At 46.2% G+C, this 25,083-nt stretch overlaps 2 protein-coding genes across 4 annotated transcripts in view; both read left to right on the top strand.

The window, feature by feature from the left end:
* Positions 1–512: 512 nt before the first annotated feature.
* LOC113023471 (transmembrane protein 121-like) lies at positions 513–2,484 on the top strand. The gene has a single exon (XM_026169495.1). The coding sequence runs from the start codon at positions 1,305–1,307 to the stop codon at positions 2,391–2,393; it is 1,089 nt and encodes a 362-aa protein (XP_026025280.1). The 5' UTR covers positions 513–1,304; the 3' UTR covers positions 2,394–2,484.
* Positions 2,485–5,665: 3,181 nt separating this feature from the next.
* The window catches only part of LOC113023455 (phosphofurin acidic cluster sorting protein 1-like), a 24,565-nt gene continuing 5,147 nt past the window's right edge, over positions 5,666–25,083 (top strand). The window contains exons 1-18 of one of the 3 annotated variants that reach the window (XM_026169464.1): positions 5,666–5,992; positions 9,454–9,541; positions 9,612–9,701; positions 9,798–9,923; positions 10,094–10,244; positions 10,705–10,796; positions 11,068–11,151; positions 11,231–11,290; positions 11,740–11,891; positions 12,064–12,139; positions 12,286–12,342; positions 14,415–14,503; positions 14,595–14,727; positions 16,315–16,419; positions 16,526–16,626; positions 16,795–16,949; positions 23,978–24,088; positions 24,345–24,447. In XM_026169464.1, coding sequence (XP_026025249.1) covers positions 5,838–5,992; positions 9,454–9,541; positions 9,612–9,701; positions 9,798–9,923; positions 10,094–10,244; positions 10,705–10,796; positions 11,068–11,151; positions 11,231–11,290; positions 11,740–11,891; positions 12,064–12,139; positions 12,286–12,342; positions 14,415–14,503; positions 14,595–14,727; positions 16,315–16,419; positions 16,526–16,626; positions 16,795–16,949; positions 23,978–24,088; positions 24,345–24,447 — 1,928 coding nt within the window. In that variant the 5' untranslated portion in view covers positions 5,666–5,837. Of the gene's footprint in view, positions 5,993–9,453; positions 9,542–9,611; positions 9,702–9,797; positions 9,924–10,093; positions 10,257–10,704; positions 10,797–11,067; positions 11,152–11,230; positions 11,291–11,739; positions 11,892–12,063; positions 12,140–12,285; positions 12,343–14,414; positions 14,504–14,594; positions 14,728–16,314; positions 16,420–16,525; positions 16,627–16,794; positions 16,950–23,977; positions 24,089–24,344; positions 24,448–25,083 lie in introns of all 3 variants that reach the window. The other 2 variants (XM_026169463.1, XM_026169462.1) reach the window with 2 other exon arrangements.

The raw sequence follows: 25,083 nt of genomic DNA, 5'->3' as shown, positions 1-25,083 counted from the left end.
ACTGTACGCAGGGAGGAGCTGCAGCAGCCTGAAAAGGTGAGATTTTTGGAGAAAATTTGCCGTTTCTTTGCTTCCAGTTTGAACTTCTTCTACTCCTCTATGAGCTGATGTGGAGGTTTTGTGTGGGTGGTCACGCGGCGCTCAGATTCACAGTTCGCTGTGACTACAGCACAGTTTCAGCTAGATTAGAGACCTGGACGCAGCGTTTCACTTTGTTCGCTGTAAAACATGTTGATGAAGAATGAACAAATGTGATTTGAAGAGACTTCCTGTTCCAGAAGCCCTTCAAATGTTTATGGAAAACAGCGTTCCTCCCTGAGAGCGCAGCTCGGTGGTGTAAACAGTTTGGTGTGTGTGTGCAGAAACAAGGACATGCTGCTGAGGGCGAAGAAAAAAACGTAGAGTCGAGCAGGCTCGTTCCCTCCCTCCCTCACAGATGTTGGGAAACTCGTGCTGAAAGCAGAGCCTGCAGATAGAAAACGCGAGGAAGACTCTCTGCACGCTCAGAAGGGAGCGACGACGGTCCGGCTTGATGATCGGCGCCGTGGCGATGGATTTCAGCCGTGGAGGCAATAATGAGCCCGCTCACTCGTCCTGATTGTTTCAGTGTTTTGATTTTTGAAGAAGCTTTCTTTAAAACGTGTCAAAAAACAAAAAGCTTTTTCTGCAAAACTTTACAGCACAAACTTTGAGTTACGAGGAGCCGCAGGGGAGACGAGCAGCTTTCATCTCCTCCTCAGAAACACTAAGAGAAACTCTGAAGTCTCTAAAGTTGCAGCTTGTGTGGAGATCACAGACTTTTAAATTTAACCAAGCTTTAACAGGAAGCCCAGAGGTGGATGTGCTGATTCTGCTCCCACAACAATCCAAAGATTTACACACTGTCGTCTCAGAGAGAGACAGCAGGAGCACTGATGCTAACCTTCAGTTTGTTTCACCTCGGTTTGGATGGTAGTTCGAAACTGCTGCTGGACGTGGACCAAAGGAAAACATGAACACAACCTTCATCCAAGCTTTAAAGTGAGGAATTTAGTGAAATATCTTAAATATCTCAGGCAACGTAAGCTGTGGCATAAAGATCTGGAAAATAAGGGATGAACGCTGATGTCCAAGCGTCCTCTTTCTGTAACTGGACTGCAGAGTTTGAACTGAGGGCTGTTTCCGATTGAAAGTTACGCCCAAGCAGAACCTCACCTGCACCCTTCCATAAAGACGCTGTCATGACTCGGATCGTAGCCGACTCTCTCGCAGAAATACTGGCGTAAGCGTTTGGACCGTTGACTCTCTGCTGGCTTCAAATAGAGATGGTTACCCCGCAACCAAACAAGCCCCACGTGTGCCTGACGGCAGTCCTCATCGTGACCAGCCTGGCACTCATAGACGCCTACCTGGTGGAGCAGAATCCGGGTTCCCGGAGGCTCGCTGTGTGCGTCACCGTGTTGGCAAGCGACGCGTGTTTCCTCGTCGTCCTTCGATACGTGGCCGTCTGGGCTGGGTCAGAGGTGCACACCGCGAGGCGAGGCTATGCCATGATGCTCTGGTTCTTCTACATCTTTGTCTTGGAGATCAAGGTCTACTTTGTTTATCAGAACTACAAGTCCCAGGACACGGCCGCAGGTGTGGAGGTGGTGGATGTAGGTGTGTCCCGGAGAGGTCTTACGCTGCTGCTGTCCATCTGCATTCCCATTGTGTTCATAACACTGGCTGCGATAGATCACCTGGAGTACTTGCGACCATACAAAAAAAGAGAGGAGATACGGAGCCGCCTGTTCTGGGTGGTGCTGGACCTGCTGGATGTCGTGGATGTTCAAGCGAACCTGTGGGAGCTTCAAAGTGAAGGACTCCCTCTGTGGGTGGAGGGTTTGATGTTCTTCTACTGCTACATCCTCCTCCTGGTGCTGCCGTGTGTCTCCCTGAGCGAGATCAGCATGCAGGGGGTGAACATCGTCCCCCACAAAATGATGCTCTATCCCATCCTCAGCCTCGCCACCATCAACATCATCACCCTCCTGATCCGCACGGGAAACCTGCTGGTCTACGGGGACATCCGAGTGTCGGGGATCATGATGGGAAAGAATGTGATCGCCATCTTAATGAAGAGCTGCAGCCTGCTGCAGTACAGGAAACACCAGCCGGCTGCTCCTCCGGCGGATCGGGGCGCCGAGATCCAGAAGAACTCTCAGGAGGAGGTTCAGGTGTACGGCGGTCAGCACGTGGGGCTGCCCAGAGTCGTGATTGAGGACTTCACCAGCATCCCAGAAGAGGAGGAAGAGGAGGAAGAAGGCGAGGAGGGCGGTGATGATGCCAGTCAACAAGAGGTGAGCTTGAATGGCGATGAGATAAAAGAAGGAGAAACCCAACTGAAGCAACGGGACACGACTGGTTTGGGATAAACGAGCATCTGCGGTGCCGTGGAGAAACTTCCCGATCTGAGGAGCGCAGGTTGACTCAGCGTCTGCAGTCCCAGAATCCAACATGCTCTCACTGCGTTGCTGTAATACTGATCAACAGGTTGGACATTTCTTCAGATTCTTGTTCATGAACTCAAACGTGACCGTTTCTAAGGAAAGGTCGTTTTTGTTGTTGTTGTCCTGCTCTTGCTCTGATATAAAAAGAATTTCACTTAAAACATGAGTAGAAATCATCTTGTTCACACAGATATATGGTGGGGATGTAAAATTCATTTTTAGAGTGCTGAAATTAAACCTGTCACACGTCTCTGAGAACCAGTCACTTGGAAAATGCCCTGAAAGCTTCTTGTTGGCAGGTTCAGATTGATGCTGCTCTCATGTCTGTGAGCAGATATGAAGTAGAGCCGATTTGGGCTCAGAGGGCTCTGATGTAATCTGAGAGAATTGAAACACTAGCTCAGCCTGTTAGGTCCATAAACAGTAACACAAATCCAAGCGAACCCTTCCTCAGTGTCAGTGTTGAAGCCGCACAGCAGCTCCTCAGCATGAAGAGAAGATATCGTGGATGAAAATGATGATTCTTCACTGGCTGAGGAGACGATGCTGGAGCTTTTACCTGGTGTGCTTCCACACATTACACTTATAAAGATACGGGCCGTGTGAGGAAAGGAGCAAGGGAGGTGGCGTCGTTACCTGAACAGGTGTAATCTCAGTTTCTGGACACTTTTCAGAGTACGGACGTTTGGTGAAGAAGTTGTTTCTCAGGATATTCATAAATTATGACAGAGCAACAGACGTCAACTCAGCGACACGACCAGCAAACGGCTGACAAGGCTCCGTCCTACCTGTAGAAGTCCATCATCATGTAACGCAGGGCTGAGGTGACTGTGCTGCTTTTGTTGATGGTTCATATTTGGAAAAGAAAACTAATAAAATGACTAAAATACAATTTGAAGCCAGTATGCTTTCAAAGCAAAGCAGCTCTGTGGTCAGTCTAAAATGTGAAAGTTTAGTTTCCTGTTTGCAGACTCTTCGTTTTAGCTGCCTTCAGGTCTGATTTTAAGTTTTTTCCCTCTTATTTCAAAGCCAGTGCACGAACATGTAAACAGAATCATCCCTGCAGTACGCCAGTGTGGCCACAAGATGGAGCCAGACCTCACACATTAAAATAAATTCATCGTCAGGTGAAGGACAAATTAAAAAAGAAGAAAAGAGAATTAAAATGTGATGGTGATGCCATTTCAGGCAGAAAAACACTGGCAGTAAACTGCTTGTTTTTTCTTTCTTTTCCAGGGCAGCTGTTCAGCTCCGTAAAGCTCTCCTACAGACACGCATGAGCATGTTTGTGCTGTTTCTCTGCTCTGTTTAAATCGCAGTAATTATCACAAAGAGGCTACACTGAGACCGCTGAGTTCATTTTTAAAGGGGACATGAAACTCTAATTTACCCCCCTAAACCCTGCCGTCAAACACTCACACAGATGTAACTATAAAATATTATATTTCCTAAACACATCCAAACAGTTTACAGCATCAGAGGTTGACATAACAAGACTGAAGTCGAAATCCTGACGTCCATCAGCAGGTCCTCAGCTTTACTGTCTCCTTCACCATCAGTCCTCACTTCTAATATGAAGGAATCCAGTCAGTGAGATGATGTGACGTGATGTTCTTTTTCACCTACTTTCCCTGCAGATCGTGGTTCAGGAAGAAACGTAGTTGTTTGTGGTGTGATGAGTATGAAGTAAACTGTCTGCATGTGCTTTATTGCATGAATTAGTGCTGATCGTGTCAGCTGACTGCTCTCAGCCAGAGGAGGAAAAATCAGCTTCTGTTGGTCTGGTAACCACCTGTCACCTGACTCAGACAGGCTCTCCTCCACAGTCCTCGTTTATAAAGTGCTTCACAAACCCAAATATGACGACAAACAGCTGGAATTTCCCGCTTCAGTGCAGCAAGCCAAACACCGAACAGCCACAGTGTATCCTCGGTTTAACATAAGATCATTGTTGCAGCACTGACCTGTTCGCTTACACTGATGTTTAGTTTTAGTGTCCTCATTTTCCTCTGAGGTATCGATTCTGTCACTAGTTAGCTAACATTTCAATTCAATTCAACTTTATTTACACAGCGCCAAATCACAACAGTCGCCTCAAGGCGCTTTATATTGTAAGGGAGACCCTACAATAACACATACAGAGAAAAACCCAACAGTCATATGACCCCCTATGAGCAGCACTTTGGTGACAGTGGGAAGGAAAAACTCCCTTTTAACAGGAAGAAAACTCCAGCAGAACCAGGCTCAGGGAGGGGCGGGGCCATCTGCTGTGATTGGTTGGGGTGAGAGAAGGAAGACAGGATAAAGACATGCTGTGGAAGAGAGACAGAGGTTAATAATAGAATAGAATAGAATAGAATAGAATAGAATTCAACTTTATTGTCATTGCACATGCACAGGTACAGGGCAACGAAATGCAGTTTGCATCCATCCAGAAGTGCTTTAGTGATATAGATATATTACAATATATATTAGCAATAATATAGATATGTGAGTATATTACAGAAATGGGTCTATTATGGTATGTTATAATGTACACGGTATGAAGTATGTTGTGAATATTCTATAACTATAAGTATGTACAGGCTGTAGTAATAACAGATATGATTCAATGCAGAGAGGTCTGTTAACACATAGTGAGTGAAGAAGAAACACCCAGTGCATCATGGGAATCCCCCGGCAGCCTATGTCTATTGCAGCATAACTAAGGGAGGATTCAGGGTCACCTGGTCCAGCCCTAACTATATGCTTTAGCAAAGAGGAAAGTTTGAAGCCTAATCTTGAAAGTAGAGATAGTGTCTGTCTCCTGAATCCAAACTGGAAGCTGGTTCCACAGAAGAGGGGCCTGAAAACTGAAGGCTCTGCCTCCCATTCTACTTTTAAATACTCTAGGAACAACAAGTAGGCCTGCAGAGCGAGAGCCAAGTGCTCTAATAGGGTGATATGGTACTACAAGGTCATTAAGATAAGATGGGGCCTGATTATTTAAGACCTTGTATGTGAGGAGCAGGATTTTGAATTCTGGATTTAACAGGAAGCCAAAACAGGAGAAATCTGCTCTCTTTCTAGTCCCTGACAGGACTCTTGCTGCAGCATTTTGGATTAGCTGAAGTGGGACATTTTTATTTCATGCCTGGATTCTCTGAGCATGAATGCTGAAGGTGGAGCTGAGGAGTGGAGGGCTCGCTCTGCTGGAAACCCAGAAGAAGAGACGGAGGTGTCTCCTCACCAGGATGTGCTGAGCAGCTCTGCTGTGTCTGCTCTTGGATCAGCCCCCCCTCCCCCGGCTCTCAGCCCCGCCCTTACTGGTAGCCGGGCTGGAGGATCAGCTCACGGCATCGCAGAGACTGCCGACCGGGAGAGGAAACGATGGCGGCGGCTGTGGACCGAGGAGGACTCCGGTGGTCCACCGACACGTCAGCGGGGACCGAGGCTGCCGGGGAGCCAGACGGTCGCGGCCCGGTGCCCATGAACCTTTTCGCTACCTGGGAGATCGACCGGTCCTCCCCGAGCTGCGTGCCCAGGTAAGAGGATCGATGCCCGGGCAGATAGGAGAGGACGACGGGCTTCTACACAGCACCTGTTTGTTCTGTGTGTGTGTAAATGTTTTCATGTGTGATCAGTAAAGATGCAGCAGGTGCGTTCAGGTGAGTCTGGGGAACTCGAGCCTCTGTGCCTGTAATTACTGATGAATGATGATCTTTATCATTTCCATGAACCTGCTCATGCAGAAGTCCAGACTTGGTTCCTGTTGTTTTAGTTTGTGTTCATTTTTAGTTTCAGTCCAGTCAGAGGTGTTTGTACAGCGTGTGACTGTGGACGCTCACAGGGATCCTGCTGCTGCTGAGAGCTGTTCTGTCTGCAGTTTGTTAAACCTGAATTGGCAGTGTGAGTTTCTCAGAGGTCTGTGGGTGTTTTATGATCGCACACACCCTGGCATTGTGCTGTATACCTTATTATTAAGACTGATGCCCTTCAACCTGCTGATGCGTGCAGGTGAAGCCCGTCCAGTTGTTTTGTCGGTGATGGTTGTAAAACACCGTGTTTGCACAGTAACGTGAAACTCTCCTTTTAAACTGATCAGGTGCAACAGAAGGGAGAGCAGGGCTGTGCCTGCTGTCATTCAGCAGTTCATCCACAGGATGACAGGATGGTTTCAGACTTCCTGACGTCAACTTGAAGTCAGATCAGCTTCAGTGCTTCCTTTATTACTTCCTTTGGCAGAGGAGACACCGGAGCGTCCTTTACACTCTCATAAAGGACGCTCAGATCATGAATCAGATCAATCTCCTGTCGAGTTGATCTGATGTAAACTGTCGGTGGTTCAAAGTGAAGCTGCTCCTCCTCACTGTCCCGCAATGCTCAGGGGTTTCACCTGGTTCTGGCTTATCAGCGGTGTTAAGACCAGAGACACCTGCAAGGTCATGACCTCAGTGATTACATCAGCTTTCAGCAGCCAATTAGAAGTGGACAAAAATTCCTGATGACAGCCGATTAGCGTTCGTTCTCTCTGATCGCCACCTGCCTGTTTCCGGGCAGATTAGCAACATGTTCGTGCAGGGGTTAAGGAAGCCAAGCAGTCAGTGTTAATCCTCTTAAATGTCCTGTTGACTCAGGAAGCAGCGAAGATTAAAGCAAGTCATGCATCACCTCCAAACAGGTGCAAATAATACCTGAAATAATGATTTTAAAGGAAATCTTCTTCATTATCTCGGCAGATATTAAACTCCGCGGTCTCATCAGAGTGATCAACACTCCAACACCGACTGAACCCAGATCAGTCAGTGATCACAGTCACTGCAGCCTGGCCTCACTGCTCCGCTGTTCTGAGGTCAGTCTGGAGTAAAGACTTGCGGAGCCTCCATCAAAATTTTCTCCAGATCTCCAGATTCATGAACTGGAGCTTTGTCCTGGAAAACTGACGATGTGGAGCCAAGTGAGAAATTTGTGGGTTAATTCAGAGGTTTTCCCACACAGAGCTGTTTGGTTTAAAACTCATTTCCTGCGTGTTGAACTCGCATAACTATGCATGTGACCAATAAAGGATCTTGAATCTCGAGATGAGAGCGATCGATGTGTTTGTCTTCATGCAGAGCAGCTTTTAAATGATGAACTCTCCTCATCATCACGCTGCTCTGTTACAGTGACCCTCATCGCTGTGCCTGAGTTTAAGCATCTGATCAAAGATAACAGCGCCACCATCAGGTCGGCATGTGAACGTAGAAGGACAAGTAACCTGTTACAGACTGGGGCCTGTGCTGGCGCGTGCCCTCTGTCGAGGCTGACGTTTTTCAGGAGCTGAGAGCGTCACTGTCAGTTTTATGTACAACAGTCGTAGGCTAAAGCTTAACGCACCAAATAAGTGGAAAGTGAGGGTAAAACACACGAAACAAACAAGTCATCCACCCACACAGGCACATTAAAAACAGAAGCTATCCTTCACACAAAGTTTGGATCTATTTTTCACCGCCTACGTGGCAAACAGTGGCCGTGTATCAGATTTGGTGTTACACATCACTGTCTTTGCACGAATGAGAAGGAAATGTGTGAATCTTCGTCCTCAGCAGCAGAGCCAGCCTTCTGTCCTCGGGAGGGCGGATCAGAGCTCAGGTGGCACTGTTAGCAGGATTAGCAGGATTAGCTCCTGCTGGCCAGCGTTGACAGGAAGCTGCAGCCTACAGGACGAGTCCCAGCATGACCTCGCAGTAATGAGGTCTCAGGAGGTCAGCCTCTCACACTCAGCTCCCTCAGGACTCAGCTCTATTAAACACGTCCACCTCACTGCTGAAGGGAAGCTGAGGAGGTTAAACAGGCCCCGCCTCCACGATGCGTCAGGAATACACGACTGGAATATTTGAAGTGATGGATCTCCGGGTCAAACATGGCCAGAGTGTAAAAGAAGGAGATAAATGAAGGTGAGGTGAATCACACGGCTCTGGATGCTCAGTTTAAGATGCTTTTTTGTCCTTCATGATTTTTTTTAGTCAGCAGAGTCACAAATTTATTTCATTCCAGCATAAAAACCTCGATAATCAGCCCCAGAGTGTGATATTTACTGATAATTACTGATATTTTCTGGGGTGTCTGTAGCTCAGGTGGTTGAGCAGGTTGGTGGTTCGATCCCCTGCCAAATTTCCTTGGGCAGCCCCATGTTGCTCTCCGATGCATCCTTGGATGCATTTGAGAGGCTTTCAGCCAAGAACTGATTCTGTTTTCAGTTTGTTTTCTTAGCAAACACACTTTGGCTGCTGCCCCTCTGATGGCTTCTGGACAACGGCAATAAGAAGGGAGGGGCCTTTTGGGGAGCAACAGATTAAGTATGGTAAATGGCCCGTGTTTGTACAGCGCTTTACTAGTCCCTAAGGACCCCAAAGCGCTTCACACATTCAGTCATTCACCCATCCACACACACATTCACACACTGGTGATGGCAGCTACATTGTAGCCACAGCCACCCTGGGGCGCACTGACAGAGGCGAAATAAAAAAACTTGTGTTGGAAACCATCTAAAGCTTTAGCAGCTAATTTAGAAGAAAAAAAACAGACTAGCTTTCATCTCCACGTGGACAGAGAGAGGCGCTAGTGTGACAGACAGGAGGCCGAGCAGGACGGACGTGAGCCAATCAGATGGAGCTGAGGCTGAGAGAGGAGGGAGGGTGGATGTTGGACAAAGGATAATGAAGACAGAGCTGCCAGGCAGGATGAGAAGAGGAAGACCTCAGAGGAGGTTCATGGATGTAGTGAAGACCAACATGCAGACGGTTGGCAAGAGGAATTGCTTGTGATTGTCTTCAAACTGCTTGCCCGTAATAATCTGCTGAAACTTTAGTTGCTGAGTTTCCACCGACTTTGAAGCTGGAGTAAGTTTAGCTGCAGGTGCTGATCAGACTTGTGCTGTGATCTCGTCTGTAGGCTGTCAGTCTGTTCACACTTGCTGCTGTTTGTGTTGACAGTGAAGCTGCTTCCTGTTTGCTGTGCTCTGCAGGCTCTGCATTCTGACCGTGAAGAAGCTGAAGGTTCTGAGGGAGCTGGACAGAGAGCTCAGCTCCGTCATCATCGCTGTAAAAATCCAGGTGAGATTCTGGCAGTCGCCGGCCTGACACTCACCTGTGCTGTCGATCTGACCCTGGATCTGTGTCTCAGGGCTCTAAGCGGACGTTGAGATCCAACGAGTACCTTCCTCCTCCCGACGGCCTCATGGAAACAGACCTGGAGCTCACCTTCTCCCTGCAGGTTGCACATTTAACAAAAATTCCCTTCTCAGCATGAAGAACCACACAGATCGCACACTGCCCCCTGTCTCTGATGTAAAATTGTGTGTGTATGCAGTATCTTCACTTCCTGAAGCGAGATGTGAACCGTCTGCATGTGATGTTGCAGAGGAGGAAGAGGTACAAGAACCGAACCATCCTGGGCTACAAAACCCTCGCAGTGGGTGTTGTCAACATGGCCGAGGTACGACAGGAAGCTCTGCTGCATCGGGAACTCTCGCCACAGCGTGTAGCACGTTTAGCTCAAAGATCTCCCCGTCAGCAAAATTACACCACAAGATTTTGTTTCTCCAGCAGCCGTCGTCAGATCTGTGAGATGGGACGGAAAAGTTTAAAAATGTGTGTGTGTCCCAGGTGATGCAGCGTCCAACAGATGGTGCCCACATACTCGGTCTCCATAGCAACCTGAAGGATGCTTCTGTGCGTGCGGCGGAACTGAGCATTCATACTCTCTGCAGCCATCCAATAGAAATAGAGGACACAACTGGTCACCATGGCAACAAGGGCAAGGCCTCAGGTAGGAGGACAGAGAGTCTGACCATCCCTGCATCAGGTACTTGTTATAAACTGGCTACTGATTGGTCAGACATAGAGTAATAGAGTACATGTAAAGGCACAACACACACATTTTTGTTTTCATATCTTAGTGAGGACACCTAGCTGACACAATGTTTTCCCGAGCCCCTCACCCTCACCATCGCCTAACTGTGGCTCGTGGGGACGGGCACTTTGTCCCCATCAGTATTGTAACATCCCAGTTTTCAAATGTACACACACACTCACAGCAGTCTGTGATGATGTCACTGCTGAGAGCTGTGACATCACTCTGTAAATGAAACACACATCAGGTCACCTGTTCACAGAAAATGGTGTGTGTGTGTGTGTGTGTGTGTGTGTGTGTGTGTGTGTGTGTGTGTGTGTGTGTGTGTGTGTGTGTGTGTGTGTGTGTGTGTGTGTGCAAACAGACCGCTCTCCTGATGTGGAGAACTACTGGGAGGACGATGACGACAGCTTCTCCTCTGAACAGGAAGGAAGTGACGACGCAGTCTTGCCTCAGGTGACCTCACCTTTATATCTTATAAAGCAGCTCTGGGTACAGCATGAAGTCAGTTAAACTTCGGGGATATGGATGTGGTTCAGTAACAGAGGCTTTGGTGTTCATGAAATCAACAACAGGTGTACGAGAGGAGCAACAGTGGGTCCACGCTGCTCTCTTTTTCTGATTATTGTATTTTGTGCGCAGGCTATGAAACCACGACTTTCACTTTGAGCATTTGTGGAGGATTTCACTGAAACAAATGCTCGATGAGCCTCTTTTTTCCCCTCAGGACATGTTTGATGATGACGAGGATGTCCGGGGAAAGATTAAGACGTCTCACAGGAAAATGATGCGAACATCCTCGCTGACTCAGGTAAGGACCAATCAGAGCAGCTGATGGTTGAGGGGCCGAAGCTGTCTTTTTCACTTTTCTTCTGTTTTCTGTCATTCAGCAGCCGAACTTTAAGCAGAAGTTTGTGGCTCTGCTAAAGAGATTCAAAGTCAGTGATGAGGTTGGTACTCACCTTCATTACCTTCAAACTCCATCTGGAGGAACTTCAGGTAGAGCTGTTTATTTTAAACTGGTGTCCCGGTGACAGTCGCCCGTTCTGGTTAGAACTTTGTAGGAACAGTTAAGTTGTGCAGGGTTTCTGGTTTGGTGTCCTCAGGATCAGCTCTCTGCTTCCTTGGACTTCATCAGAACTGCTGTCAGCGTCCTTGTACTGGTTCTTCTTGACGTTTCCAGCTCGATATTTTGTCAGAAAATCCTTCAGTAACAATACTGAGTGAAGAACCCAGGATCAGAGTTGAAAAAGACTTTTTATTGTCGACTGAGTAACTGAATCAAACACAGCTTTGCTGCTGACATCAGTGAAAATAAAACCATAACCTGGTTTGTAGGACATGAGTTGTAAAAAGTAGGACCTCTGTTTCGTGACCCCAATTGGCTCGTTTCCTGCAGGTTCTGGACTCGGACCCCGTGGGTCAGAGTCAGGAGGCCAAGGAGAACCTGGACCTCCTGTACGACAGCCTGGAAGTTTACAACCCGAGCGACAGCGGCCCTGAGCTGGACGACAACGACAGCATCCAGAGCACTCCCAAACCCAAGCTCAGGTGAGCCTGAAACACACCTGTCTGCGTTCACAGCTCGTCAAGCTGGACAGAAAGTTTGACCTCCAGTCAAAATGTTAGTCAAACATATTTGTGTGTTTTTAGTGTCCCATCGCAATTCTGAGTCTATCTGAGGTGTGAGGTGGTGACTATGCTGGCTGTTTTCCACCCGCAGGCCGTTCTTCGAGGGCGTCTCTCAGTCGAGCTCTCAGACTGAGATCGGGAGTCAGCAGAGAGAACGGACTGCAGCCGTGAGTGAAACACAGCATCATCATGTGAACATCCAGAACCTGAAGCTCCTGTCAGGAGACATCGGTGTATGATGGATGCAGCTTTAGAAGCTGTGTCGCCCCCTGCAGATCAAGCTGTGTAACTGCATCCTGCTGTTGTTACACAGGCGGCAGATCTACGAGGAGACTCTGAGGAGGTGAAAGGAGAGGAGACCGGGCCGAGGGTGAATCTGAAACACACACACACAAAGACACACACACTTGTTATATTCAATTCAATTTTATCCCTAGAAATCACTACAGCAGTCGTCTCAAGGTTCTTTATATTGTAAGGTAGAGCCTACGATAATCCATGCAGAGAAAAACCCATCAATCATATGACCCCCTATGAGCAAGTACGGAGCCCTGCAAGGGACATGGCAGGAAAAAAATGAAGGTAAACTTTTGCAAAACTTTTGCGAGATCTCGCAAAACATCAAACTGGTGGGTAACAGACGTCTCCGAAAACGTCGGAGCACTTTTGCAAATATGTGGTGTCTTGATAAAGCGAGCAGATATTTGAAGTTTACACAGCTGCATTCTCGCCTGAAAATATGCTACACATTTATTTTGTGACCATTTGTGAGTGATAATAGTAATATTTAAACTAAGTAGCTGCTGCCATTGTTGGGAACTGGAATTGACTGGGCCGCGCTATGAATTCTGGGATAGGTGACGAGCCAGGCGACGAAGGCAGTCCCAATTCGAAGGCTGCTCCAAATGCATCCTTCGTGGCCCAACCTATCCTTTCCAACAATGGCAGCAGCTACTTAGTTTTAATATTACTCTTATCACTCACAAATGGTCACAAAATAAACTTGTAAGATATTTTCGGGCTGTGTAAACTTCAAATATCTGTCTATATTTGCAAAAGTGCTCCGACGTTTTCAGAGACGTCTTACCCACCAGCTCAAAGTTCATCTTCATTTTTCTTCCTCCCATGTCCCTCGCGGGTCTCCGTAAGCAAGCACTTTGGTGACATTGGGGAGGAAAAACTCCCTTTTAACAGGAAGAAACCTCCAGCAGAACCAGGCTCAGGGAGGGGCGGGGCCATCTGCTGTGATTGGTTGGGATGAGAGAAGGAAGACAGGATAAAGACATGCTGTGGAAGAGAGACAGAGATTAATAATAATTGGAAATAAATGATCTGAATTTCAGGAGCGGGGCCACGCCTCCAAACACGCCCCTTCCAGTTCTTGTCTATATACACATCCCCAGCTCTACAACTTGTCTGTTCTTGTTTTCGTGGAAACACCTTTCGAGAAAGTCTTTAACACAGCTTATCTTACACGAGTAACATAATCTTACTCACCCTTCCATTTGCTTACAATCGCGTCCGTCAGCACCTCAGATGAAGGACTACACAGCTCTGCTTCATCAGTTTCCCTCCCAGCAATCCAAGAAACGCAAACACTCTGAATGTCATGGCGGCGCTTCAAAGAGACCAAATGCTGCTCTGGAAAACCTTCTAGCATTTTTCTTGCCAGCCAATAATCCGGTCTGCTACGTCGATCCATCTCCTTTTATCTGAACTCCGTCGTGCACAAAATTCCTCAAGGCATCCCTTCACTTCTCATGTGCTTCCACATGATGCTAGTGATTCAAGATTCAACCTTCTTTACTCACCACATGTACTTGTATAACTATGTATGTGACGAATAAAGAATCTTGAGTCTTGAATCACTAGCATCATTTAAACCCTCCCCCCTTGACACAGAATTCAAAACAACTCTCCAAGCGAAGGCTTTCAGTTCAACCAGCCCTTCCAAGACTGCTCACCATCACCTCTCTTTGTTTCAGAAATCAACACAGTCGTTATCGCTACCTTACCCAAAGTAAATTAATCAGCCGAGCACCCCCTCTCCATCTTCTACTCCAAGACGAGCTCACGTAAGAGTTTACGAGCCATCAAGCCGTTAACTCAAGTAATGAAGCTCTGACAGTGACAACATGTGTCCTACATATTTGTTTAATATGTGCGTTGAAGGACATGTCCTGGTCAAAAATGACTCCAAGGTTCCTCACAGCGTTACTGGAGGCCAAGGTAATGCCACCCAGAGTAAGAATCTGCTTAGATACCATATTTCTAAGCTTTTCAGGGCCGAGTACAATAACCTCAGTTTGATCTGAATTAAGAAGCAGAAAGTTAGCGGCCATCCAGGTCTTTATGTCTTTAAGACATTCCTGCAGTTTAACTCATTGGTGTGTGTTATCTGGCTTCATGGACAGATAAAGTTCTTCTTCTTGTTTTCCACAGAAACCGGAAGATGATGTTGCCATGGGAACAGACACAGGCCCAGCTGCCAAACTATGTAAAACAGAGTCTCAGACACACATGTCACCAAGGTATACACACACACACACGTAATGTTTGAGCTCCTACAGGTATGAACAGCTGTGTAAAAACGCCTCATACACCTGTGTGCTCCTCCTGCAGTAACACGGGAAGTCAGTCGTCTCGCCACACGTGGATCATCGCTATGAAGGACAGACAGAACTCGAGAGGCATGGACCGAATGAGCAGCATCGACAGTGGGACATCGTCTGATTGCAGGATACCTGCTCCACAGGTGAGAAAGCGTCAGTTCCAGGGGTTTAAGCCTCTTTTTATTAGTAGCTAGTCGGATCGATTTTTAGCACCTTCTCAGCCGGGAAAGGTGATCCGAGCAGAGACTAAAATGTGATGTCATCAGCCTGCATGCTACCAATTGCACTTGGTAATATTGCACATCAGGGATACAGGGCGAAAGTTACCATTGTGTATGGGATGTGTGTGTCTGTCTCCACGTGTGTGGTCATCTGTAAAGTCTTTGTTGTAGAGTCTGACAGCTGACGGAAGGAAAGACCTCCGATGTCCATAACTTGGATGTTCGTTCAGTGGTTGCAGTGGGGGATGTTTGTGCCTGTGGAAGTCTACCACCAGCTCCTTGGTTTTACTGGTGTTGATCTGGAGGTAGTTCGGCTGGCACCAGTCCACAAAGTCCTGGGTCAGTCCTCTGTATCCTTGTCGTCCCCATCAGTGATGGGCCGCCTGCAGTCGTCAGAGAACTTCTGCAGGAAGCAGTGGGTGGAGTTGTGGGAGACGTCCGCAGTGTAGATGGTGAAGAGGAACGGAGCCAGAACCGTTCCCCGTGGGGCCCTGTACTGCAGACGACCCTGTCCGACACACAGGCCTGAGTCCTCACATACTGTGGTCGGTCGGGGAGGTAGTCCAGGATCCATGTGGGAGCTGTGGGACTCTCCCCAGCCTCAGGTTCAGGTTGAAGAGGTGCTCCATCACCCCACACAGGACCTGACAACCCTTGAGCTGAGTACCTGAGTACTGGATTGTAGTGGAAAACCAGTCAATTCCAGTCGAGTGGTGCCCAGTCGATCCACGCAGGCACTAATGGAAAAGGGGCCTTAGTGTCAGCAGGAACATGTTCCACCACCAGGTGTCAGTGTTGCTCCTGTTTTGGTGTTAAAATCACTGATGCTGCATGCCGTCACCTCATTATCTGTGTGTGTGTGCGACGTCACTGTGCCATCCGCCTCCTTTTCATCCATACAGAAAATTGCAGATGTGTACACTGCTCTCAGAAATGTAACACTTTGAAACACGTCAGGTCTCAATGGGAAAGATCGTGCTGGATATCTCTGATGTCGACGAGTAACATGTTAGGAATGAAAGGATGCCGTGTTGTTTGATGGCCTGCAGAGGGTCAGATTCAGGTTCAGGGTCAGAGTGAACTGTCTGTCTTACCTGTATTTCTTTAGCTGGGACCACATCCTGTTGTCACGCCGTTTCTCGTGATAATGGCGGATGGCGTGAGGATGAATTGAGGCTCCGTTTTGGGGCCCTCAGAGGAGACTGGTGTTAGCTTCCGGGCTGGGCAGATGTGCATTTACTAATGAGAAGTGAATGAATTGAAAAAAGGATGTTGGTCGGGCACCAAAACGAGAAAACACAGTTTAAAGTGCAGGGGCGGTCACAGATAGACAGCGAACCAGGAGGGGGGTGTTTGAGGTCTGGCCCCCCCTACTGAAATTCAGATAACTTATCTCCAAGTGAAAGATAGACACAGTCGCTGTACCGATTCACGTTTGGGGCCTCAAGTGGGCACTAGAGGAACTGCAGTACTTCATATCTGATACTAAAGACTGGTGCTTGTTTTTAGGTAGCTAGAAAGTCGGTTTTGGATCAGCTGAACCACATCCTGTTCTCTGATGATCAGATACCTGACTCCATTATCCTGATCAACACCACAGACTGGCAGGGACAGGTACGCATCCTTTTTCTGTCTTTCAGGGGTTTGAATCAAGCTGAGTTCAGTTTCTATGATCGTTCAGAGCCCAACGTGTCTTTGTGTCTGCGCTGTCCCTCCTTAGTATCTCTCTGAGGTTCTCTTCGATCAGCCAATCGTCTGCACTGTTTCAACGGCTGATGTTCAGGCCGCCTTCAGCGCCATCATCGGACGCATCCAGAGATTGTAAGAACATCCGTACTTTTATTCTGCACAGACATCAGTGTTTGAATCTGGCTGAGCTCTGAATCCTGTCCTGCATACTTACGTCAAAAAATTCATTTGATTATAAACAAGTTTGCATACATATATGTATGAATATATATTCTCTCTGACCTGAATCCGTTTCTGCAGCTGTAACTGCAACTCGCAGACTCCGCCCACCATGAAGGTGGCAGTGGGAGGAGATCAGAGCTACCTGACCACAGTGCTCTGCTGCTTCGTCGAGCAGCTGGCCAGCAAGACGTCTGATTGGTTGAGCTACATCCGCTTTCTCATCATCCCTATTGGTGCGCCTATCACACACACACACACACACACACACACACACACACACACACGAAACATACACACATTTCACTAAATCATTGTCTCAGTTGCGATGAGAGTACCGTCTGGAGACGCCAGTATTTGTTCTATATCTACTGATCATTTGGTTTTTGTATTTGTTCAGCATAAAAGTTGGGTGAAAATGACATTTTCTTCATTTTTGTTACAAATAATTTAATTGTAACAAGTATTGTGCAGTTGTTAGTTTGCAGATTTATTAAATATATATCATTCAGGAATACTGTCACGGCCCTGAGTGTGACGACTCAGCATTTTGTATTTCTTTATATTATTCGATGTTCTTGTTTATTCTGTTATGTCTTTTGTTGAGGTTTGCCATTTGTTTGGCTTCTGTTCTGTGCTCACACTTCTCTGTGTTCCCTCTGTCTGTGTGGTGTCACTCACCGTCTGCTCGTGAATCTGTTAAGTTCAGTGTCTTGTCGGGTTCTGTGTCTGTGAGTTTCCTGTTTTATTCTGAAGGTCTCTGTCTCATGTGAGTGTTGTCAGCCTTACGTCTGTGTCTCGTCAGCCAAATTTCACCCAATCTACTTATTCATAAACGTGACAATTTGCAGTGTTTTGAAAGGAGCATTGTGTTCCCCTCCTGTATCCCATCCCACGATTACTCCTGTGAGTATTTAAGCCCCGTGTGTTCTTTCCCTGCATCATCCTCTGTCTCCCTGCATCAAGGTTTGCGTTTGCTTAGTTTTCCCAGTTCTGTTTCCGCCACCCTCACCTTTGTTATATGTTCACTCTCCATTACAGTTTTTCTCAGTTGCTTTGGTACTTCATCAAAAAGAAAAGTCAGTTGCTCAAAATAAGTAGTCAATGCTTCAAAAGCAAGTCCCTTAATCAAAACAGATGATATATTCATCAAAAGCAAGTACTTATATCAAAGTGTCAGGGCTGTCACAATTACAAGTCATCACACCAGCACCTTTGGTCACAAAATCAAATGGTTTGAACATGTTCTCATTGTGACGGAGTTCTTTGTAGGTGCTTCCCAATGACATGTCAAGTCTGGACAGCATGCACGGCATGTTGAAAACCAGAAATTGTAAAGAAAAATCAAGACACTTCCTCTGCACTCTTGATAATATTTAATTGAAACTGTTCACAGCTTTGTGCAACTGGGGAAATACAGCAAATCAAACATTTTACAGCAAACAAACTCACTTAGACAGTAAACCTTACTGCAGTAGTCATGAAACAAAAACCTGAAAAACAGACACTGCTGCATATCAATCATTGATATCTAGACGCTCCCGTCTGTCTGCCCACATATTTGCATCAACATCGCAGCAAATGTCAGCTCTATCGATGCATCGGGGAAAGCATCTTCTGGAGTGTCGAATCCACCTTCTGCAGGACTCTGCTGTGATGTCATCACAAGCTGCATCCATAGCTGCTAGCAGGGTCATTTGGGTATGTGGATGCCTGTCATATACCCTCCACCTCCAGGAAGAGAAAAACTCCTCAATTGGATTTAGGAATGGACTGTAAGGAGGAAGAAACTCCATAAGCATCCTGTTGTGTGCTGCAAACCACTGCCCGACTACAGCAGAGTGATGGAAGCTAACATTATCCCAAACCACTACATACATTGTCCGATTGTCACCAGGATCATCCCTTTCATTTTGTGGGATTAGGGCCCGATAAAGAGCGTCCAGAAAAGCCAACAGGTGTTGTGTATTGTATGCACCAATACGAGGAATATGGGTGTGAACCACATTTTCTGAGATTGCTGCACACATTGTAATATTTCCTCCTCGTTGGCCTGGGACATCAATGGTGGCTCTTTCGTCCACGCCGTCTGCCTTTTGTGAGATTGAATCCAGCTTCGTCAAGATATACAAACGTGTGCAGGGGTTCCCTGGCCTCCAATTCCAGGATACACTATCCAAAGGATGAGAATAAAAAAGTCTGTAATGGTGCATTTGGCACAACAGATTGTACAGTTTGAACTGTGAATAGGATTACAGTAACATGCATAAATGTAAGTGCAGTACATGGCCTAAACTTTTACAGTAAACAGAGGTACATATGCAAACATGTTTTACCTGTACATACTGGTGACGGAGCTCCTTCACTCGATCACTGTTCCGTTCAAATGGTACTTTGCACAATTGCTTCATGGACATTTCATTCCGTCTGAGGACTCCGTCTATGGTGGGCATTGATATTGACTGAATATTTCCAAAGATGGTGTCATCTTCTACGACAGTTCTTTGTATTTCTCTCAGTCTCAAAGCGTTGTTTGCAGCCACCATTGCACAAATTCTTTCCTCTTGCTGTGGAGTCAAAAGTGGACCTCGTCCACCTCTTCTAGGTTGTCTGGCAGTCCTTTTTGAGATGCAGATGAAAAAACACAAACATAAATAAACGCAAACATGCTTACAGTAATGGTTACAGGACTATCATTCTAAACTCCTTTCTTTACAGCATTACTGTATTGTACCACAGCACACTATGCCACACCTGGGCCAAGTCTGCGCTTCAGTTACACTACGTCTATATGTAAAGATCTATAAGGTCATGTCCTAATGCAAATCTCCTGTATGACTATGAAAGTGCAGAGCAAATTAGTTTGTGCTGAATAACTACATTACAGTATGCTCACCTGTTTTCCCGACGAAATGTCTGAATAATAGAACTTACAGTAGTTCTCCCAACATTTGGCTGCACCCTTCGACCAGCCTCGGCCATTGTGAGGCCATGGTTTATCACATGACCCACAAGTGTTGCCCTGATTTCGTCAGGAACGTGTCTATGTGGTTGGCCTCTTCTTGCCCGGTTTTGTCCTCGTCCTCCACCGATCCTCACCCCTCTTCCACAAGGCTGACGTTCCATGTTCTGCAGTTTTGTAGATTCAGTATGCACCTCATGCCAATCCTGGTTTACATTATATATATACTTGTAGAGCAGGGGATACTGTAACGCGATTCACCTGTGACTGGGTAGAAGACTGAAGGACCCGTCCCATCCTGGCAACAAACTGTTCCAACTTCTGCAATCTGGTAGAAGGTTCCGCATCTTCCGGGCAAGGACAGAGAGACTCAAGAGGAGCTTCTATCCCCAAGCCATCCGTGCCCTAAACACACACACCCGCCCTCTCACATCATCTATAATTGACTGAGACAGGACTCTTCCAGACACTAAACCAAGGCACAATGTACATTTCAATTCCTTTAATTTTAAATATGTTTATATTGTCTATCCTGTAAAATAGTCAGATGTCTATTCATATTAATGTACAGAATTCACCTGCTGGCTGCTACTACTGCACATTCACCCAGTGTATATACTATATATATATATATATATAATGTTCTTTCTCTACACCCCCCCCCCCCCACCCCCAATTTTTTTGCACATGTCGAGGAGCGTGTCAGACTACATTTCACTGTGTGTTATACTTGTATAACTATGCATGTGACAAATAAAGAACCTTGAACCTTGAACCTTGAAGAGGCTTTTCATTGGTTGCAAGTAAGAGTAACACACACCAATTTTCATTAGTGTGAGATAAGGTTCACCTGAGAAAAGTAATTTATGGAGATTTTCATGGAAACTCCTTAAAAATAGGGTTTTCAAAATGGGTGTACAAATTGTTTGACAAGATGTTCAACAATTTTGAGTGCACTGACACAAGCAATGAAATGAAGACTATTAGTTGTAAGCACAATGACTATTCAGCCGGTACAAGTATAAATAATTGTGACATTCATGATAAAAGCAAGGAGATTGCACGGTGGTTAGCACTGTTGCCGCACAGCAAGAAGGTCCTGAGTTCAATTCCACCATCAGGCCGGGGTCTTTCTGTGTGGAGTTTGCATGTTCTCCCCGTGTTTGCGTGGGTTCCCTCCGGGTACTCCGGCTTCCTCCCACCGTCCAAAGACATGCAGCTTGTGGGGATAGGTTAATTGGATAATCCAAATTGCCACTAAGTGTGAATGTGAGTGTGAATGGTTGTCTGTCCCTGTGTGTTAGCCCTGCGACAGACTGGCGACCTGTCCAGGGTGTACCCCGCCTCTCGCCCTATGACAGCTGGGATAGGCTCCAGCGCCCCCCGTGACCCTGAAAAGGATAAGCGGAAGCGAATGGATGGATGGATGGATGGATGATAAAAGCAAGGAGATAGTGATGAATAGCAAGTCAAAAGTGACCATTCTTTAGATATTTGTACTTACTCAACTGCTTCATGTCCAAAGGCATTTGCCTTGAACATGAAACCGCCACAAGGTTGTGCCAAAACGACTACATGTTGTGGAGGTTGAACTAACTATTGTGCAAAGTTTAATTCTGTTATGAGAAATGCACCAAAGCAACTGAGAAAAACTGTAATAAAGCTCCTTCATATCAGTAGTGCCTGAGTCTTGGGTTTGCCCTGCTAACCATGACAAATACACCATTCTTTAACAATGTGAAGTTTTTATTACTGTGTGCTCAAATGTGGGACTTATATTTATTTATCTTAGCTGTCATGGTTTTGACTGGCACGTATTTTAGATGCTCCAGAGCAGTCAGTGTTTCCAGGAAGTGTGCTCCTCTTACTGTGAATGTGCCAAAGTAATCAGTGTTCACCAAACTGCTTTAAAACAAAGAAATGGTTTCTCTTTATCCACAGTAACATCTCTATGTGGAGAAAACAGAGAGAAGTGAACCATTATTTCTATAATAATGTTTTGAGTCTTAATGTGACGGTTTAAAAGCAGTTGCTTGGACAGGTGAAGTCACAGACGATTTAATAAAGCAGCTCCTCAAAGCCTTTTTACATCTCATTGGACTCACGGCTCCTTCGTCCTGTTCATTCAGGTGTTTAGAAAATATCTTCTGAAAGCACACAGTGCATGCAGCAGTGAATACAGACACAGAGATTGTTCATAAAGGATCCCCTCGCAGGAGTTGATAGAGACAAAAATATGCAAATCACTTTGGAAGAACTGACCTTTAAATCCAAAAAGCCAATCCTGTAAGTCACAGTGCTGGGACCAGTATATTTCTATCATTTATGTGAGGCTAATAAAAGCTTGCATTTATTTTAGAGATGAAAGCCATTCATCCAAAACCAGAGCTGCTGTTTGATGAGCTTCCATATTACAGGTTTATACGTGACTGTAACATCCTGGAGGAAATACAATTATTGCTTGTGTAACTCGATGCGTTTCTTTCACAACCTACAGACGTGTTAGGACAGGGAGCTGCTGTCGATGGTGCATCAACCCAGGTCAAAACATCTGGACACAAACATGTGGAGTCACGATGACTAATGTCCCAAATACACAGTACAAAACTCTCAGTTTGACACACAATCCGGTCGTTAAGTGATGACGTGACGAATCCTACTTCCGGGCCTAAAGTAGTCTGCGTTTAATATGGCTTTTGTGTTGTTAACATGTTTAATGTTTTGTATTTTCTTCTATTTGATCTCAAAAAGCTCCTAAAACAGTCAGTGATCACTGTTGACCTCCCTCGGCTTTTATTACCGCTAATCATTTATTTAAGCTCAGTTTTTAAAACCTTAGGATGTAACTACAGCCCAGCCCATGCAGCAGTATATGAATGACTAACCTCGTATTGTGGATGGATTATCTCAGTTGTTCTCCTGGCTGAAGTTTGGTCCTTTTACAGCATCCTGCCATGCGATTACATTTGTTCCTGACCACCGAGAACACTCATGTTAACTTTTATCGAGTGGAAAAAAGTTAGCTTGTTTATATTATGCTAACATAGCTGTGTCGCTAGCTGTCACGTAGCACATCAACCAGCTAGCCCAACTTCAGTAACCCTACAAACGTCACTGCTGTTTAGTTTTCAGTCTTCATTTATGTTGGAAGTGATAACAGAGCTGTACGTTTTAATTTGTTTCCAAAACCCCGCAGTCAGGACATGCTATATTGTATTTAGATAGAAGCTAGCGAGCTAACTCCCTGCTAACTTCTAACTCCGTTAAATGTCATAAATTCCGTTTTCATGGATGCCTGGATGTTAAACTCGATTGTTACACCTGGTAGAGCAGAACGCTGATCATTTTATTAAAGATGAAAGACTTTAGACAGTTTTTCAACTCTCAGTAATGCCACAGTGATCGTTTGATATATGGACCTGCAGCGGAGTTTAGACCCAGACACGGCTAGTGACGTCAGACTGAACAACCGGATACCAGACAAAGGATGTTCTGGTGTTCCAGCCTGAAACCCCTGCACAGGCATCTCTGCTGATAGCTGCATGCGTGCTGCATGGTCCTGGACGCCTGTTCAGAGTGTCTGGCAGAGGATATGTCAAGACCTAAGTCCAAAGAGGAGACTTGACTCCGACTCGGACCGTCCCGTCTCGTTCCTTTTCTATGTGTCTGTTGTCGATTGAGTGGATGACCGGTCACAGCATGCAGATGGTGCTGTGGGGTGTTGTCATTGCGGGCCCTGGATCCACTATTCCCCGCCGTGGTGGGCTGTGGGGAATAGGGGTGCTGTTCTTATCCCAGTGCAGGTGCAGCAGTTGGTGACCCAGTGCACTTTTCTACTTGTGCTCTAACCCTTTCTTACATTCTGTTTCCTATTTTTTCATTTTCACCACCATTCATTCATTCACTCTCCATCTCTCTATGTTTATACTTGATAAAAAATTGTATTGAAATCAGAGACATTTGATCAGAAAGTGTTTTAAATTTGTCAGGTTACAGATGGAGTGACCTACATTCCTTCTTTTGACCAATGACCCCGACATGGATCAGTGAGCAGGTGCTTCATGTGTTGAGTTTTGGGTAAAGACCTGAAGCTTCTTACATCCTTTCCCCTGACACAGTGAGAACTTTACTCGTACCAGCTGCGTTTCCAGTAGCTGCTGGTGAAAGCTTAAAGATCCACAGCTCTCTTTAGATCTGAGTAGAGCTCCTTAAAGCTATGTAGAGTTCATGTGAGGCAGCTCATTAGGCTGGTGGACAGCATGTTTTGGCTCATGAACCTTCCTCTAATGCGTTTCTCTGCAGGAGTCCACCCGCTGGCCAAGTACCTGTCTTCCCTGGATGGGAAGTTCAGCGGTTTGTTCATGGACGCCGGCTGGAGGGAGCTGTTTGGACGCCCGGAGCCGCCTCCTCTCGGTAGGTTTCCTCACAATTATTGCAGCCTGACATCTTAGCAGCAGTTTAATGAGCTGGTTTCAGTAAAACAAGCATTTATATGAGATGAGACTCTGTCGTTTGGCCTCTTCTTTGTGTCATTTACTGGTTGAAGCATGCTGCTCTGGCTGAGAGTAGCTCTGTCTCTTCAAACGCACAAACACAAATCCAACCTCTCCAAGTGTTTTTTGGACCCAGGATAAAAACCACAGGATGTGATGTGGTTTGTTTCTGACAGATCCTGTGGGTGTAGCCAGTCGGGTTTCTCAGTATTTGGCCGGAGCGGCTGTTTCTCACCTGTGTCCGATCTCCGAGGCCATGCTGACCTGCAAACACAAGAGGTATGTTCCCCTCAGCATCAGGATCTGACTGGAGAGTAGGGAATGCTTATCAAACACTTCAGTCACTTCCTCTTTGTGTTTGTTGCACAAATATAGTTTTTCTCCTTTGCTGTAAACCTCCACCACTCAAGTTCTGACCCCTGTAATGGTTCTGCCTTCGGTCTGCTTTCGATTGCTGGACACTTGGTGCCACTGAGCAAAGCCGTGTTGAAGGAAAGCGCCGCAGCACAGCTGGTACTTTGTCGCTCTGAACCCGTTTATTTGTGGTTAAAATCCTCCCAGCTGTTCAGAACAATGCGTCCCAAGCAGAAGCCACGCCATGCTGGCGGTAGAATTCAGCGTGTACCAGTGTAATAATGTTTTTCTGACAGAGCGCGACGATAACTAAATAAAAACTTGCAGTATTGCATTATTGTACATAGGTTTGAGTGTCCTTCATCTTTCTTAACTCTTACTTTTCTGTATTCTTCTGTACAGTAAGGTGAGAAACAGTATTCCTATTCTCCTGTACGTGCTGCCAATTGGCAATAAAAACCTTTGAGTCTTTAACGCACTGAGAGCTGAACGCTTCCTGTTTGCTTTTCAGTCAGGACCAAATCACAGCAGCACCCAGTGGCCATCGTAGAAACTGCAGCA

The sequence above is a fragment of the Astatotilapia calliptera genome, chromosome 6 (genome assembly GCF_900246225.1).
Source record: "Astatotilapia calliptera chromosome 6, fAstCal1.2, whole genome shotgun sequence".
Classification (NCBI taxonomy): Eukaryota; Metazoa; Chordata; class Actinopteri; order Cichliformes; family Cichlidae; genus Astatotilapia; species Astatotilapia calliptera.
The sequence above is the reverse complement of the archived record's forward strand: the minus strand, read 5'-3'. Positions and strand labels throughout refer to the sequence as shown.